Source organism: Rhodamnia argentea, chromosome 6, assembly GCF_020921035.1.
Source record: "Rhodamnia argentea isolate NSW1041297 chromosome 6, ASM2092103v1, whole genome shotgun sequence".
In the NCBI taxonomy this organism is placed as follows: Eukaryota; Viridiplantae; Streptophyta; class Magnoliopsida; order Myrtales; family Myrtaceae; genus Rhodamnia; species Rhodamnia argentea.
In genome coordinates, this window is record NC_063155.1 from 8,482,592 (window position 1) to 8,497,399 (window position 14,808).

At 41.2% G+C, this 14,808-nt stretch overlaps 3 protein-coding genes across 3 annotated transcripts; 2 read left to right on the forward strand and 1 right to left on the reverse strand.

Moving 5' to 3' along the window:
- Positions 1 to 1,437: 1,437 nt before the first annotated feature.
- Positions 1,438 to 3,802, forward strand: LOC115727534 (40S ribosomal protein S9-2). Its single transcript, XM_030657755.2, has 3 exons — positions 1,438 to 1,609; positions 2,407 to 2,788; positions 3,405 to 3,802. The coding sequence occupies exons 1-3, from the start codon at positions 1,582 to 1,584 to the stop codon at positions 3,586 to 3,588; spliced, it is 594 nt and encodes a 197-aa protein (XP_030513615.1). The 5' UTR covers positions 1,438 to 1,581; the 3' UTR covers positions 3,589 to 3,802.
- Positions 3,803 to 4,016: 214 nt separating this feature from the next.
- On the forward strand, positions 4,017 to 5,141 carry LOC115727532 (pectinesterase 3). Its single transcript, XM_030657754.2, has one exon. The coding sequence runs from the start codon at positions 4,235 to 4,237 to the stop codon at positions 4,964 to 4,966; it is 732 nt and encodes a 243-aa protein (XP_030513614.2). The 5' UTR covers positions 4,017 to 4,234; the 3' UTR covers positions 4,967 to 5,141.
- A 7,735-nt stretch (positions 5,142 to 12,876) lies between these two features.
- Positions 12,877 to 14,004, reverse strand: LOC125315474 (uncharacterized mitochondrial protein AtMg00810-like). Its single transcript, XM_048280631.1, has one exon. It carries the CDS (start codon positions 14,002 to 14,004, stop codon positions 12,877 to 12,879), a length of 1,128 nt encoding a protein of 375 aa, XP_048136588.1.
- Positions 14,005 to 14,808: the final 804 nt, after the last annotated feature.

Consider the following 14,808-nt stretch of genomic DNA (forward strand, 5'->3'; position numbering starts at 1 on the left):
CTCGTTTGAAAAAAAGAAAAGAAAGGATAATGGCATAAATAACTTTTGAATTTTAATTTAATGTGTAATTTAATCTCAAAACTCTTAATTTAACTAATACGATTTCTGAACTTTAATTTAATGTGTAATGTGGTCCCTGAAATTTTAATTTGACTAATTTGATCTCTAAACTATAGAAAAATGTTGGATGTTGTCCAAATATTGATTCACGTTTAGGAATTAAATTGAACATGTTTTAAAAGTTTAAGAATCACATTGTACATTGAATTAAAGTTCATGGACCATATTGATCAAATTAAAAATTTAATGATCGCATTTGATTTCAAAGACCATTTGAATGTAGTCCTAATTTTGATTCAAGTTCATGGATTAAGTATATGGATCACGTTGCACATTGAATTAAAGTTCAGAGATCATATCGGCCAAATTAAAATTTTAAAGATCACGTTATATGTTAAGTCAAAGTTTAGAGATCATTTATGAATAAAATACGGGTGTAATTAATCTTGGGTTCTTGATTCCAAATTGGGGATTATTTGTTTGGGCCTGATATAGGGAATTGAGATTTAAGAAATTAATGGGGACAAGCGCGATTTGCCCATGTCATTTTCCGAGGAGAGCATCACTGTTTGTTGCTTTTGATTGGACGCTCGCGAATTCGCGCCTTGCCTAACTTCCAAAATGATTATACGTGCCATCGTAACTTCTTGAGCCCGCATGCAATGGCAACAAATCACATCAAATCAAATCACAAATCAGATTGATGAATTTGGTAAGATGATTGGATCAAGGTTACGACTTTGTATGATTTGCAATTCTCGTGGACTTTAATGATGAAATTAATTCATTAGTTCCCTCTAAGGATAATGACATAAATAATTATGAATTTTAGCTCAACATACAATATGTTCCGTAAAATTTTAATTTGTTCGATACGATTCATAAACTTTTGATACGTGTACAATGAAATTCCTAAAATTATCTGAAAATGTACGATATTATCCTCGATCTTAAATTAATGGAAGCACTATATTGAACATTTTTATATATTCAAAAAGTTTTATAGATCGCATTGCACATCTGGCTTTGGCGAAAGTTCAAGAATCACGTTGAACGAATTAAAAATTCAGAAATCATTCATATTGGGTTAAAGCTCGGGGACTATTTGTGGCGCTTTCTTCTTGTCGAAACTTGATTATCTCTCGTGTTAGTGCTGATAAAAGCTGGCGTTTGACTCGAAGAACGAATGAGTTAAACACGGGCCTGAGACCCAAAATCAAGCAAAGGGCCTCAGACGACAGTCCAGCCGACGAATACGGTGACGTTGAGGAGAGGGTTGCATATGGGCCTATTGATTGGGCCCTTCGGAGCGGCCATTGATGAACCTCGGACCAACCCCACTGTTTGTTCTTCATGAGGATCCAGCGTTAGGGTTTTTGAGGGTTTTCCTACCCCTTATAAGGCGTACTTAACAACTCCCCAACAGCAGAAAAATTGCATCTTTCTCGAGGCGAAGAAGACTTGATTTTCCGCCACCAACCGGTCGGCAGCCGCAGAGCTTAGCTTCGCTGGAGAGGAGCCATGGTGCACGTCTCCTTCTATCGCAACTGTAACGTTTCTCTCTCTGCGTCTTTGGTCTTAAGGTCGTGTCCCTCTGATTGGTGTCCGTGTGTTTACGGATAATTACCTCTTTGTCCTCGGGATGTTGGAGATGTGTCATTTGGTGCAACTCTGAAGGTGTTAGCGTTTCAGGTCTGTGATGGGTTGTGCATTTCGTCGATCTGCTTGGTTTGGGATAGATCAACAAGGAGATCTCTTGTTTTGTTATTTTACTTTTGGGGTGGAGGTGGGGTGGTTTAAAGTGTTTTCATTTCACGCTTTCATTCACCCTTCTAGATGAAAATTGTATGATGCGAAAAAGGCGTGTCTGTGGCCCAATTGTTGTTTTGAATTAAAAACCATTGTAGATGCTCTGTTTTTTTGGGTCTCCGATCTTTTCACAGTTGGATCCAGTTAGTCTTTTACGTTCGGAGATATCTGCTCATTAGAGCAACCGCAAGATTTTGCTGAAAAAGAAGATACTTGAATTAGCTCACATTTGCAACACCAAATTGGGTCCCAAGTTCAGTATTAGTAGCTTCAGATGATGGATTGGATCAGGCATGCGCTTACAGTACTACTTAGCTGAAGGAGCGAATAGGTTCTACTCCATTGTAAAGAACTTTATTTCCATAGATTAGGATGGAAATGATGGGAACTTGCACTTTTCCATAGCTTCTTTCTGTTCCAGATGCAGTAGACTCATAGTTACGTCGTCAGTCGCCTAGATATGCACCATCTCTGTAATTTAGAATGAGTGAGTGATTTCTAGGAAACTCTTTACATCTTCATTTGTTCTAACTTCAGACGGGAAGACATTTAAGAAGCCTCGTCGGCCTTACGAGAAGGAGCGATTGGATGCTGAGCTGAAGCTGGTGGGAGAATATGGCCTTAGATGCAAGAGAGAACTCTGGAGAGTTCAGTATGTTCTGAGCCGCATCCGCAACAATGCAAGGATGCTCTTGACCCTTGATGAGAAGAACCCTCGTCGAATCTTTGAGGGTGAGGCTCTTCTCCGGAGGATGAATCGCTATGGTTTGCTGGACGAAAGTCAGAACAAGCTTGATTATGTCTTGGCCTTGACTGTGGAAAACTTCCTGGAGCGTCGCCTGCAGACACTTGTCTTCAAGTCTGGAATGGCCAAATCAATCCACCATGCCAGGGTGCTCATCAGGCAGAGACATATCAGGTTAGATATTTAGAGTTAAAATAGACCCTTGGTATATCATAGATGGAGATTCATGTGCAGGGCCTGTTTGCATGTTGATGCTATGTATAGTAAGGAATAGCTTCTTAGGATGTTTATTTCTTAGAGTTCATATATGATATGGTAATTTTCACCTGTTGTTGTTTTGTACATAACAGTCGGAGTATCTCGTTGAACTGATTTCAATTTTGGATGAGCCACATAAATATCTTCTCGGAAGATTAGATTAGGCGATAGGCAGTTGAGAATTTTCTTTAATGGATATTCGGAAGGGGGTCAGTGTTTTCGCTGGTTTAATAGCTGTGAGTCTGGGTTATGATGCTTCTGTTTCATTCATGTGTCATTCAAAATTCTAAGAAATATTATGCAACATGAGGTGTGGAAATTCAAAATGTTTCTATAGTCAGGAGGATAGTAAGACTGAGAGTAGCAGTTTGAACATTGTGCCAGTTAGCTCCACACGTGTTTGATTAATCAGGGTACAGTTTCCTTGCATGTCTGGGAATCCTGCGAAAATCTGAATCAAAAGCTAGCTGCTTGCATGTGTTTGTCATCATGGTTGATGCACTGATATGATTTTGCTTCTAACTTCGCTCAGGGTTGGGAGGCAAGTCGTGAACATCCCCTCTTTCTTGGTGAGGGTCGATTCACAAAAGCACATCGACTTCTCCCTTACGAGTCCATTTGGAGGAGGACGGCCAGGAAGGGTGAAGCGAAAGAACACGAGGGCTGCTGCTAAGAAGGCTTCTGGTGGCGACGGAGATGAAGAGGACGAGGATTAGATGGTTGGACCGGTTCTTGTTATCCAATGCTAGCTTCCATTCCATGGGCCAATTTTTATTCTTTTCCAGCGTTGATGTTGCAGTATAATTTTAAAAATTCAGAACTTTTCGTATTTCTACTTGGGTAGGGACTCGCTTGCATAATGACGCTTTTCACCCTTTTGAACATGGTCAGTTTATTTTGTGTAACTTGGTTTCAAGGTGACTATTCTCAGCCACTGGTCAGAAGTTCAAGTTCTGCCAATTGCCATAGTTGAATTGAGAATTCGGGTGTTCGTTGAAGTCCCTAAATGCGGCTGAAGATACGATCTTGATTGTAAGGTAAGATAGGATTGGAATTTCTGAAAATATCCAATGACCTTGAACGAATTACATTGAATGGATTCGGACATTCCGAATGCCGGGTCGGTCTAGTTGTGAATCACAGGAAGAATTTGGAATTCTATATTAATTTAGGGCGTTGGATGAGCAAGCTCTCGCCGCTAGTTTGTGTTGGGTCGTAGGTAGGCCATTGACTCGGTCGTTTGGACAATTGGGAGTTCGAAAGGCGTCGAAACGCTTGTTCAAAAGCCTTATTCAACATCCATTGCCGTCATCTCCTTCGCCTTCTGCACGAGCGCAAAGAAAAGAAACTAGCAGCACAAGCATGGAATCCATCAACGTCCTGAAGGGCTATGGCAAACTGAACAGCGCCGAAGCTCAAACCCCACACCATCACAGAGCCGCCAAGAGACCTCTAATCCTCGCCGTCACCGTCTCCTCGATCGTTCTGCTGACCATAACCCTAGGCCTCCTCATCGGTGCTCTCGTCCGCGAGTCGAGTACCGAGGGATCGGAGGCGCAGTCGCTCAGATCCAGCTCGGCCCAGTCGATCCGAGCCGTCTGCAGCGTGACCCAGCATCAAGACTCGTGCTTCACGAGCATATCCTCCCTCAACAGCTCCGTCGAGCCCGACCCAGAAGCCATCTTCGAGCTCTCCCTGCGGGTGTGCGTCAACGAGGTGTCCAACGGTTCCCTGTTCGTGAGGGACCTGGTCAAGAGCTCGAACGACGCGCGCTCGAAGGGCGCTCTAGGGGACTGCGCGGGCCTACTGGAGGACGCGGCGAGCCGGCTCAGGGACTCGGTGGCGGCCATGGAGGCGGCGGGGCCGGGGGAGAAGGCGTTGACGGAGCTGAAGATCAGCAACATACAGACGTGGGTGAGCGCGGCCATGACGGATCAGGAGACGTGCTTGGACGGGCTGGAGGAGATGGGGTCAACGGTTCTTGAGATGGTCAGAGATCGGTTGAGCAGGTCGAGGGAGTTCATGAGCAACAGCTTGGCGATTTGTGCTCAGATGAGCGCCGTTCTCGAGAAGTTCGAGATGGGTATGCATTAGTCTTGTCTTGGACACAGAATCGAGTGTCCGAGGATGCCTTGACACAGAATTTACAGATTTGACTTTGTGGACTGGTGTGTTGTGTTGGTGCCAGTATAGAAACTTAGTGCGTGCTGATTTTGTCTGCAAATGTTCTTGATACTGATTCATTTATTGGTGAGTTTGCATCTGTGAAGTTGATGCGTGATGGTGCTTAACCCGTAAGATTCTTAGAGTATGATGCAAAACTTGATTGGATTTACAAAAGACTCTGCTAGATGCTCTGTAGAAGGTACAGAATAAACTCCACAAGGCATGGGAAAGAGCAGGATAACATTTTTTTTTTTTTGGTCGAAAAACGAAGACGCAGGATAACATTGGAGTGCCTGAAAACGCAGAGCATACTTTCTTAATGCTGCCCCTCGGCTGTCCGACCGGATGGACTATGATGGCACAGGTCGGTTTCTTTTCTTTTGTTGCAGCTCCCACGGCGGTGTCCTTTATTGTTTGTGCCTTGTTCAAGCAACCGGATGAGGCCTGGCTACGGCACCGAGGTTGTGGTTTACTCTCTATTGTTACTCGTTTTCTGCCTTGACAAGTGATTGCATCTTAAACATACCTTTTTTATGAACTAGATCTTTGGCCAGGCATGATTGTCTCTCTCTCTGTGGATTAGACTTCTATTGGTGTCACATGAAGTTGGTTTTAAGGCCAAACCAACAGAGCACATTGAATTATCTCCAAGATGATATGCCATGATTCCACCTAAACCAACACTGGACGGTGACTGGAATTGCTGGCTATTCTTGGTCATGAAATTCATCCACATTAGGCCCCAACCCTCGGTGAAACTGTGAGAAGAACCTGTGGCACTGGTTCATTGACCCACTGCTCTGTTTCGTCGGCCTGGACTTTGCGCTACATATCGGGCATCGTCATTTCTCCATAAACCACGGGCCAACACAAGCTTTGTGGTACGACGTGCTCGCAGCAGACCCACTTTGCCGTCCTTGAAATCCCTTGGCAAATAGCACAGTCCGTGTTGTTGGCCTTTCTTTCATTGCTATTGCGCACAACAATCTGGGATGAGGCGGAAGAGATGGGTTGATTTCAATGAAAGCCAGCCACCAACCTACAAAGAGGAAAGCTAGAGAGATACAGTGTCTTCGTACTATGTTGGTTGCTAAACGACTTTGCAAAATTAAATTGAATGCTTAAACAAGTGGCCGCCATTTCGGCTTATTTAATCATCTGAACCAACATTGCAGTATCACTTAGCAAACAAGACTTGGTGCACCTAGCACCTCTGAAAAAAATCAACTATCTAATGAAGACAACGATACTGACATCTAGAAATGGAGCAATGATCCTCGGAAAATTCCAACAGCTTGGTTCCACCCGAAACTAAATGCTAAAAAGGTGCAAACTTCACATAATCTACCTGTGATTTACCGCCTTTGGGTTTTATCCATTTGAGCGGTTGCCAGAGAATTAGTGCTTTGGCTTGAGGGTAGGAATAACCCTGTCTGCCTTCCCCTGACGAGCGTTCTTGTTTCTCTTTTGGGGAGATTTCTTTGCGAGTTCTATAGCTTTGACCTTTTGATCGGGTCCTTGAAACCCTCCTCTCAAGGAATGAATTTTTTTTTTGGTCCGACTCAAGGAATGAATTCAGCAGGCGGTCTGGACAACTGACCGAGACCCGGGATCTAGACCTTTTTCCCAACTTCTTATTAGACTGATCCACATCCACATCCACATCCATAGCATCACCACCACCATTATCACCCCTCTCCGGTGACCTCTCCCTCTTCCGACCCCTTCTCAAGAGCGATCTCCTGGGGGCTCGCTCAATTGCCAAGCTGGGTTCCAGCCCCAAAGCTGATAGCTGCCTGCCTGTCCTCTTGGAAGTAAATTCACAGCTCTTGTCAAACTTTCTTGGTACAGTTGGCCTACTCTCTGCTGTACTTATCTTAACCGTGTTGCTGTATGAGCATGCTTTCTTCTTTCTGATCTCAGCCAATGCATCTTGTTCTTATCGTGTCAAGTCTTTCCTCTGTCTCGCGTGGAGAAAATATTGCCTAAGCCAAACTTGCCAAGTCAACAAGAAGACACTCAACATCACCAGCGCTGCTACTTATTTTGTCTGCCCATGAAAACAAGGGAAGATGCTTAATACTTGACCTTTAAATATATATATTTTTGTGAAATTTTCATCAAAACAAAGTTACAGGTCTCAGAATAGGGAAGAATAAAAACCTCAACATCACCAGCGCTGCTACTTATTTTGTTCTGATCCTTCTTTCTATTCTTTTTCTGCAAAGGTCTGATATTATCATTCCCTCTGCGGCATTTCCTTGCAACAGGCATAATTTTCTTTCGTGAGTTCCTCTGCTGTAGCATCAGACTTCTTAATGGCATATATCATGGTTGTATCTTCGAGTTCAACTAAAACAAATGCACTGACATTAGTATAAACAAGTTATCCAACTGAGTGAGAGCGTGACAAAATTAATGGGTGCATTAACCAGTTGAGCAATTGAGATGATCAGAGGTACCAACAACGCATGATAATCAATTGCTTTAGCAGCTATTTATTCGTGTGCCGTTTCCTTTATTCTAGTCACTTTTTGCAATATTTGTGCATCAATGATACTTATCCATGAGACCAAAATATTGTGGTAAGTCTCTCTGTGGGGAGCATGAGTATAATACTGACCAAGACATTAACCGAATCATCTGCATTGGAGAAGCTTTCTTTCTTCTTTTTTTTGTTTCAATAGCTCACTTCTCCTGCCATGAGGGAGTTGTAGAGCGGAATCTTCCCTTTGAAGTATCTCCGTAACTTCCACAGCCATTTTTGTTTCGCTCTGATGATCCAATCTTCCCACCTTTTTTGCTTCAAAATTCTGAAAGCAATGGAAGTGGGGTCAAGTTTTACTGCAGGCTACGTCAGAAATGGGTACTTAACTAGCAGCAAACCTCCAGGATAAACTAAGATGCCTCATCGTTGAGAACGATTTGATCCTCCATTTCTACTTTTAAGCATGTCTATTGTATGGTCCACAAACCTGTCAATGTTCTCTACATTCTCTGCAACTATTATTTATGTGCCTCAAGAATCAAAGAATTTTCGAAAACTGGGTGGCTCCTAAACAGTAGACACGTGAAGGAAAGTATTTCAGCCCGCAATCCGCAAGATTATTATTTGGCGTAAGGCCGTGCTTCAAAGCAAATACTGAAACAATGGCAATATGACTCGTGGCAATACAAATTCTGAAAACGAGGAATAGACGTGTTCCAATTAACATCGCTCGCAACAAGAATGTACACAATGCATAAGATGTAATTGTATTGCCACTGAGTAATATTGATATGGTTTCAATATTGGCTTAGCCAAACAATATTCTTGCGGATTGCTGGCTGAAATAATTCCCTTGCGCTGTCTGGTTTTAGGAGCCACCCAGATTTCGAAAATCCTTCGATTCTTGAGGCATAGATAGCAGTGTTGAGAATATTGACAGGTTTAGGGACAATACAAAATACATGCTAAAAATAATGAAAATGGAGAATCAAATCATTTTGAAAGATGAGACATCTTATTTTATCCTGTAGGAAGGTCTGGACGATTGTATACCGAGAGTGAGACAGAAATGGCGAGAAGCTGAAATTATGGAGACGTTTCGAAAGGAATGTTCTACTTTGCAACTCCTTCGTGGCAGGAGAAATGAGTTATTGAACAAAAAATGGAAAGTCACACTTTCCATTTTTTGGTCTAACAGATTATTACCATTGATGCACAAATATTGCAAAAAGTGGCTAGAATAGAGAAACTGGCACATGACTTTAGAGCTGTTAAAGCAAATTGATTATCATGTGTTGTCTGCACCTCTAATCATCTCAATTGTTCAAGTGAGTAATGCCCCCATTAATTTTGTGTCACGCTTTTCAGTCGGTTTGACGACTTGTTTATACTAAATTTAGTGCATTTGTTTTAGGCAAAACTCGAAAATGCAACCTTGATAAATGCTGCTATGAAGTTTGATGCTGTAGCAGAGAAACTCATGAAAGACAATATGCTTGTTCCAAGGAAAGGCCGCACAAGAAATGATAATATGAAACCTTTTGCGAAAAATGAATAGATCAGAAGTCGGGGAATTACTTTGTTTCTATAAAGTATAGTTCCTTTCTTCATGGGCAAGCAACTGGAGGGGTTGGTTATGTGACTCATCATGAAACCAATCAGCCAGAGTGAGTCTCTTGGATAAGGGGTTTTTTTCCAATTTAATTTTTTTTTAAATATTTACAAAATTATTTTTTTAAAAAAAAGTATTTACTAATTTGGACCTCGCTCGGCAGTTGGGTTGCCAAGCGAGGCCCGCTTAGCAGCCCAACAGCCGAGCAAGGCTTGCTCGGCAGTTGGGCCCGGTCCCAGTGTTCAGATATTGACGGGGCTCTTTTTTTTTTCGTTTTTTAAGTGTTTTAATTATTTGTATTTATAATATTTAGTTTATTTCGTATTTTTTTAACATGTTTATATTTATTTTATTTATAATTTTTTTCTTGGGAAGCTTATATTTATAACATAATTAGCAATAATTAATGTAAAAATTTATTAAGATCTATAATTAATAAATAATGTTGTAATTGTGTAATTAATTTAAAATATTCATAAAATAAAATTAGTAAGATAAATGAAAAAAAAAATGAGATTTTCATGATATATTCATCTATTGGGCGAGGTTAAATCCAATCGAAAGGTGAAACGGTGATGTGTCAAGAACCGGCGGATCGGATCGACGACATCGGATCGGGCTCAAATTCGATCGATTGAAGCGAAACGGCATCCTAATATCATTGCAGCGGCTTGGTGACGAACGATGGATTTTTGCGATTCAAGATCGTCTAGATGGGTTTTCCTATTTTTTTAGTATTTTAAATCGCAATTGCAAGAGAGTAAAAACCGCATGGAAAGATTTGTCACGACTGCAAAGAGTGAAAACGAGGTAAAGAAAGGACAAAACTTTGGAAGAGCATATCTGTTTTGGGCGTCCGTTTGAGATCTTTTTTTTTATTTCACGTAATTTTTCCAATGGATTCGTCTCGAAAATTACGTGAAATAAAAAAAAAATTAGTCTCAAACGGACGCCCAAGCGATGAGATATGCTCTTCCAAAATTTTGCCCTTTCTTTACTCGTTTTCACTTTTTGTCGTGGTTTTTAATCTTTCCATGCGGTTTTTAACTTTTTTGTCATGTTTCCCATTTATCTATTACATGGTTTCCAACATATTTCTGCGGTTATATTACATTATATCACAACATTATATATTAATTATATATCTTAATAAATATTTACATTAATTATTGCTAATAATGTTATAAATATAAGCTTCACAAGAAAAAAAATTATAAATAAAATAAATATTCTAAGTATCAATAATTAAAAAAAATATGAAATTTAAAAAAAAAAAAAAAAAGAACGCGGGCCGGATTTGTGCCTTGCTCGGAAAGGGGCCCTACGAGCGGGCCTCGCACGAGCAATGGGCTCGCTGCAGCGGGCCTCGCGGAATTCAACCGCCGAGCGAGGCCCAAATCAGTAAATATTTATTTTTAAAAAATTTATTTTGGAAAAAAACCCCTTGGATAAGTCTAAAGTTGTAAAAGATCAAGCCAGCCAGATAGCCAAACTTTAGAGAGAGAAAGGTTTTGGGAGAAAATGCTATAGTGCTTTCCTAGATACGTGATCGGACCCCTATATATACTTGAACCTTCTAATTACAATCGTAAATACCTTTGATCTGACGGTGAAGATCCAATTTCAATATCTACCATTCACCTTCATTAAATACGAGAATTCTCTAGAATAGAAGCACACAATTACAACATCGCCCCTAAAAGTATTCTAGAATGCTCATGGAAACGCTAGACCTTTAGAAGTTTCGAGGCTTGCTTGGGCATCTTCGCCATTTTCTCGGCCTATCGCACCTTAAAAAGCTCCGGCCCGTGAAAAGTCACTAGGAAGAGCTTTGATTGACATGGCCAGGGGTGTCAACAGTACGGTTCGGTTAGTTTTTTTAAATAACCGAACCGAATTATCATGGTAAATAGATGAACCGAACCGATGATGCCCTTGGTAACAAAGAGTCGACGAAGACCCACTGTCAGATTATGTTGTGCAGAGAGAACAAGATTCCTAGTTGGTAAATTAAATGAATTCTGAAATGATGGAGTCTTAACACATGTTGATGTTGAAGCAAACATTGTCACGGGGACAGTTACCTTGGACAAGACTCGATCACAAGACACGAACACGGGCGAGGTCGACCCGAATGTAACCATGGAGAGACCGAAATTGAACTCGTTACTATGGCGTGACTTGGATATGAGCTTGGATTTCGAACTAATTTAACCGCTTGCGTCAATTCATGCGAAGCAAAACGACAACACACTCGGTCGAACCGTTTCATTCCGAGGGGTTTTCGAAAACAAACTTTGCGTAAAACTCGCTTGAGAGCATCCCCAGCAAGAAAGCAATAACTCAGTAAAGAACGAAGCTTTCTTTAACAGATAAGCTACAATAGCCCAATTTGCCCTGTTCTGAATATGTAACTCCCCTCGCATGTTAAGGGGTTGTTACCAATTTCTATGCCTTTGCATGAAAAAGAGGCACCAAGTGTGAAGCAGAAAGTGAGCCAAAGTACAGCTATGTGAGTGGATGATCGATCCACTGGTGTCAATTCATGCAAGGAAAGAGACATTAATCACCATATGACAGTTTCGATTCCACAAAGAAACCTCCGAACAAAGACTAATCTGCAACCATTATGGTCAAGGAAGCATAGTTAAGAAGTAAACAAGCTTATCCAACAGATGGCTATCAATACGTCTTTCCCCAAGTTTATCTCCCTACTTCCCTTGCGTTTAAGCGGGGTTTACCCATTTAAAGCATCTGCATCGAATGAGATCCGATTGTACACAAAGAGAGCCAAAGTACACCTATACCAATGAGCCTGAATGTCTTCCTGGTGTCTTCCATGCGTGGAAATGAGACATCATTGACTAGAAATCGTTTGACGAGGCTAACTTACAACCTTAATCATTATTGAGAAAACAAAACTGATTGCACCTTGGTTTTCTGTTAAACAATGCTTTAGAACACTAGATGAGAATTTACAATTGGCCTATTATGTTCTTGGGTGCATCCAGCATTACAGCCATAGTGCAGAGTGCACGAAAAATTACATTGCGAGGTATGGCTGATTATCAGCACATGAAAAATCATTCCCTGAAAGAATGAATTGAATCATCTCATGCATTTTACATTACGAAAAGGCAGCTTAGACATAGTTCGTTCTCAATCCCTTACCCAAAGATTACGCATACAAGACAGATGTATCTTCCAGTTAAGAACTCTTCGAAAGCGGGCTCACTCGCCATTGCATCCGAGTGATCCTACTGTCACCTTGCCATCCTCATCAATGTCTCAGCTTTCTTGTCACAGAAAAAAATTTGCACAAGTACTTAGAAGAAATGTGCATTATCCTATTTTTGCTAATATTATAATTGAAATTTACTCTGATCACTTTAAATGAATTATCATAAATCGTAACAGAGTTTCCCGAAATTGAATCACGAAATAAGAGTGGTACAATAACAATGATCTTAGAACAGGCTATGCTCATTGATGTACTAAAACGAAGAAATGGAAGAAAATCTAACTGTTTTCTCAAACAACCATCCCGATTGATATTCTCCGACGAATATCATAGATCAACAAGTCTCGACAAACATGTTGTTAATGATAAAAGAGTGATTATTTTATTTCTGAGAATAAAAGAAGTACTTATAGGCTTAGGATTAAGCCTAGTACAATTACACTTATACCCCAACATTACGTTTATACCCCAACTTGCTAATACTCTAACACTCTCCCTCAAGTTGGAGCGTACATATCAAAAAGACCTAACTTACGACAAATATATGAAACTCTTCCGCATCGAAGAGGCTTTGTGAAAATGTCTGCTAGTTGCTCTTCGTAACGTGTATGCACCAATCGTATGTCTCCACTGTTCACCTTTTCACGAACAAAATGACAATTCACCTCTATATGCTTTGTTCGCTCGTGAAACACTGGATTGCTAGCAATATGAATGGCTGATAGATTATCACAACAGAGAGTAGATGATCCGATCATAGGCAATCCAATCTCGCCTAAAAACATACGAACCCATTGGAGTTCACCCGTAACATTAGCCATAGCACGATACTCAGCCTCTGCACTTGATCGAGAAATAATAGACTGCTTCTTACTTTTCCATGACACAAGATTACCACCAAGAAATACGCAATATCCCGAAGTAGATCTGCGATCCATAGGGCAACCAGCCCAATCTACATCAGAATATCCTATCACCTCCAAGGACTCTGGATTAGAATAACCAGATATATGAAGATGACCCCGATTATGAAACACAAGTCCTTGACCTGGAGCTCCCTTTAAATATCGAACAATTTGTAGTGCAGCTTGCCAATGAGTAGTACGAGGAGAGCTCATAAATTGACTTACCACACTAACAGCAAATGAAATATCCGGACGAGTAATGGTGAGATAGTTTAACTTGCCCACTAATCGGCGATACTTCTCTGCATCACGAAGAAGTTCTCCGTGTTCATTATCAAATCTTACTCCAGGATCCATAGGTGTGTCACCGGGTTTAGCATCATGTAAACCGACCTCCTTAAGAATATCAAGAGTATATTTTCGTTGGGAGAGAGCAATGCTACCATTAGCATATGCAACTTCGATGCCAAGAAAATATCGAAGACAACCTAGATCTTTAGTGCTAAACTCCTTCCGTAGAAATTGCTTGAGTCGTTGTATACCTTCAACATCACTTCCCGTGACAATGATATCATCAACATAAACAACAAGAATAACACATCCTTGTAAAGATGACATACTAAATACTGAGTGATCCACACCGCACCGATGCATGCCAAAAGAGACAACCGCATCAGTTGAAACGACCAAACCATGCACGAGGAGATTGCTTAAGACCATAGAAAGCTTTTCGTAACCCGCACACCTTCTCCCCCCGAGCAACAAACCCGTGTGGTTGCTCTATATATACTTCCTCGTGAAGATCACCATGAAGGAATGCATTTTTGACATCAAGCCGATAAAGAGTCCACTGTGATCGAGCAGCTAATGAAATAACAATACGAATAGAAGGAATTTAGCTACTAGAGAAAATATCTCATCATAGTCAATATCATAAGTCCGAGTATAGCCCTTGGCCACAAGACGTGCTTTTAAGCGCTCAACCGAACCATTTGGATTGTGTTTGACAGCAAAGACCCAACGACAGCCCACCAACTGTTTATTAGCCGGTAACGAAACCAGTTCCCAAGTGTTATTACGATATAATGCAGCCATCTCCTCTTCCATAGCACGAGTCCAACCAGGATGGGTCAAAGCTTCCCGCACACTATTTGGCACATACACAAATGCAAGGGACGACACGAAGGCGTACATCCGAGAACTCAAGTTATGATAAGACACAAAGTTAGAAAGAGGATACCGAGACCGAGTACGATGAGCAATATGAAAACGGGCAGGAGATTGTGGAGGAGGATCAGAAGCCTGGACTGGAGGTAGTGATGGTGGGGCGCTTGCTAGTGGAGAGTTACAACCCCAAATAGAGCGAGGACCGCGTGTATAAACCCGAAGAGGAGTTGGTGATGAGCCTGGATCCAATGGAGCAGCATCGGGAGTAACAGACGGTGGCTCCAGCTGAGAAGTAGGTGCATATGGTGGTAGAAGATCCATGGTTAATGGTGCTTGAGGATGAGCATCGCCAAAAAA

Coding starts and splice junctions, on each gene's coding strand:
- LOC125315474 (XM_048280631.1), bottom strand. CDS start 14,004: ATGGTCTTAAGCAATCTCCTCGTGCATGGTTTGGTCGTTTCAACTGAT.
- LOC115727532 (XM_030657754.2), top strand. CDS start 4,235: ATGGAATCCATCAACGTCCTGAAGGGCTATGGCAAACTGAACAGCGCC.
- LOC115727534 (XM_030657755.2), top strand. CDS start 1,582: ATGGTGCACGTCTCCTTCTATCGCAACT. Junction 1,610..2,406: donor CGTCTCCTTCTATCGCAACT/GTAACGTTTCTC, acceptor TTCTAACTTCAG/ACGGGAAGACATTTAAGAAG. Junction 2,789..3,404: donor ATCAGGCAGAGACATATCAG/GTTAGATATTTA, acceptor AACTTCGCTCAG/GGTTGGGAGGCAAGTCGTGA.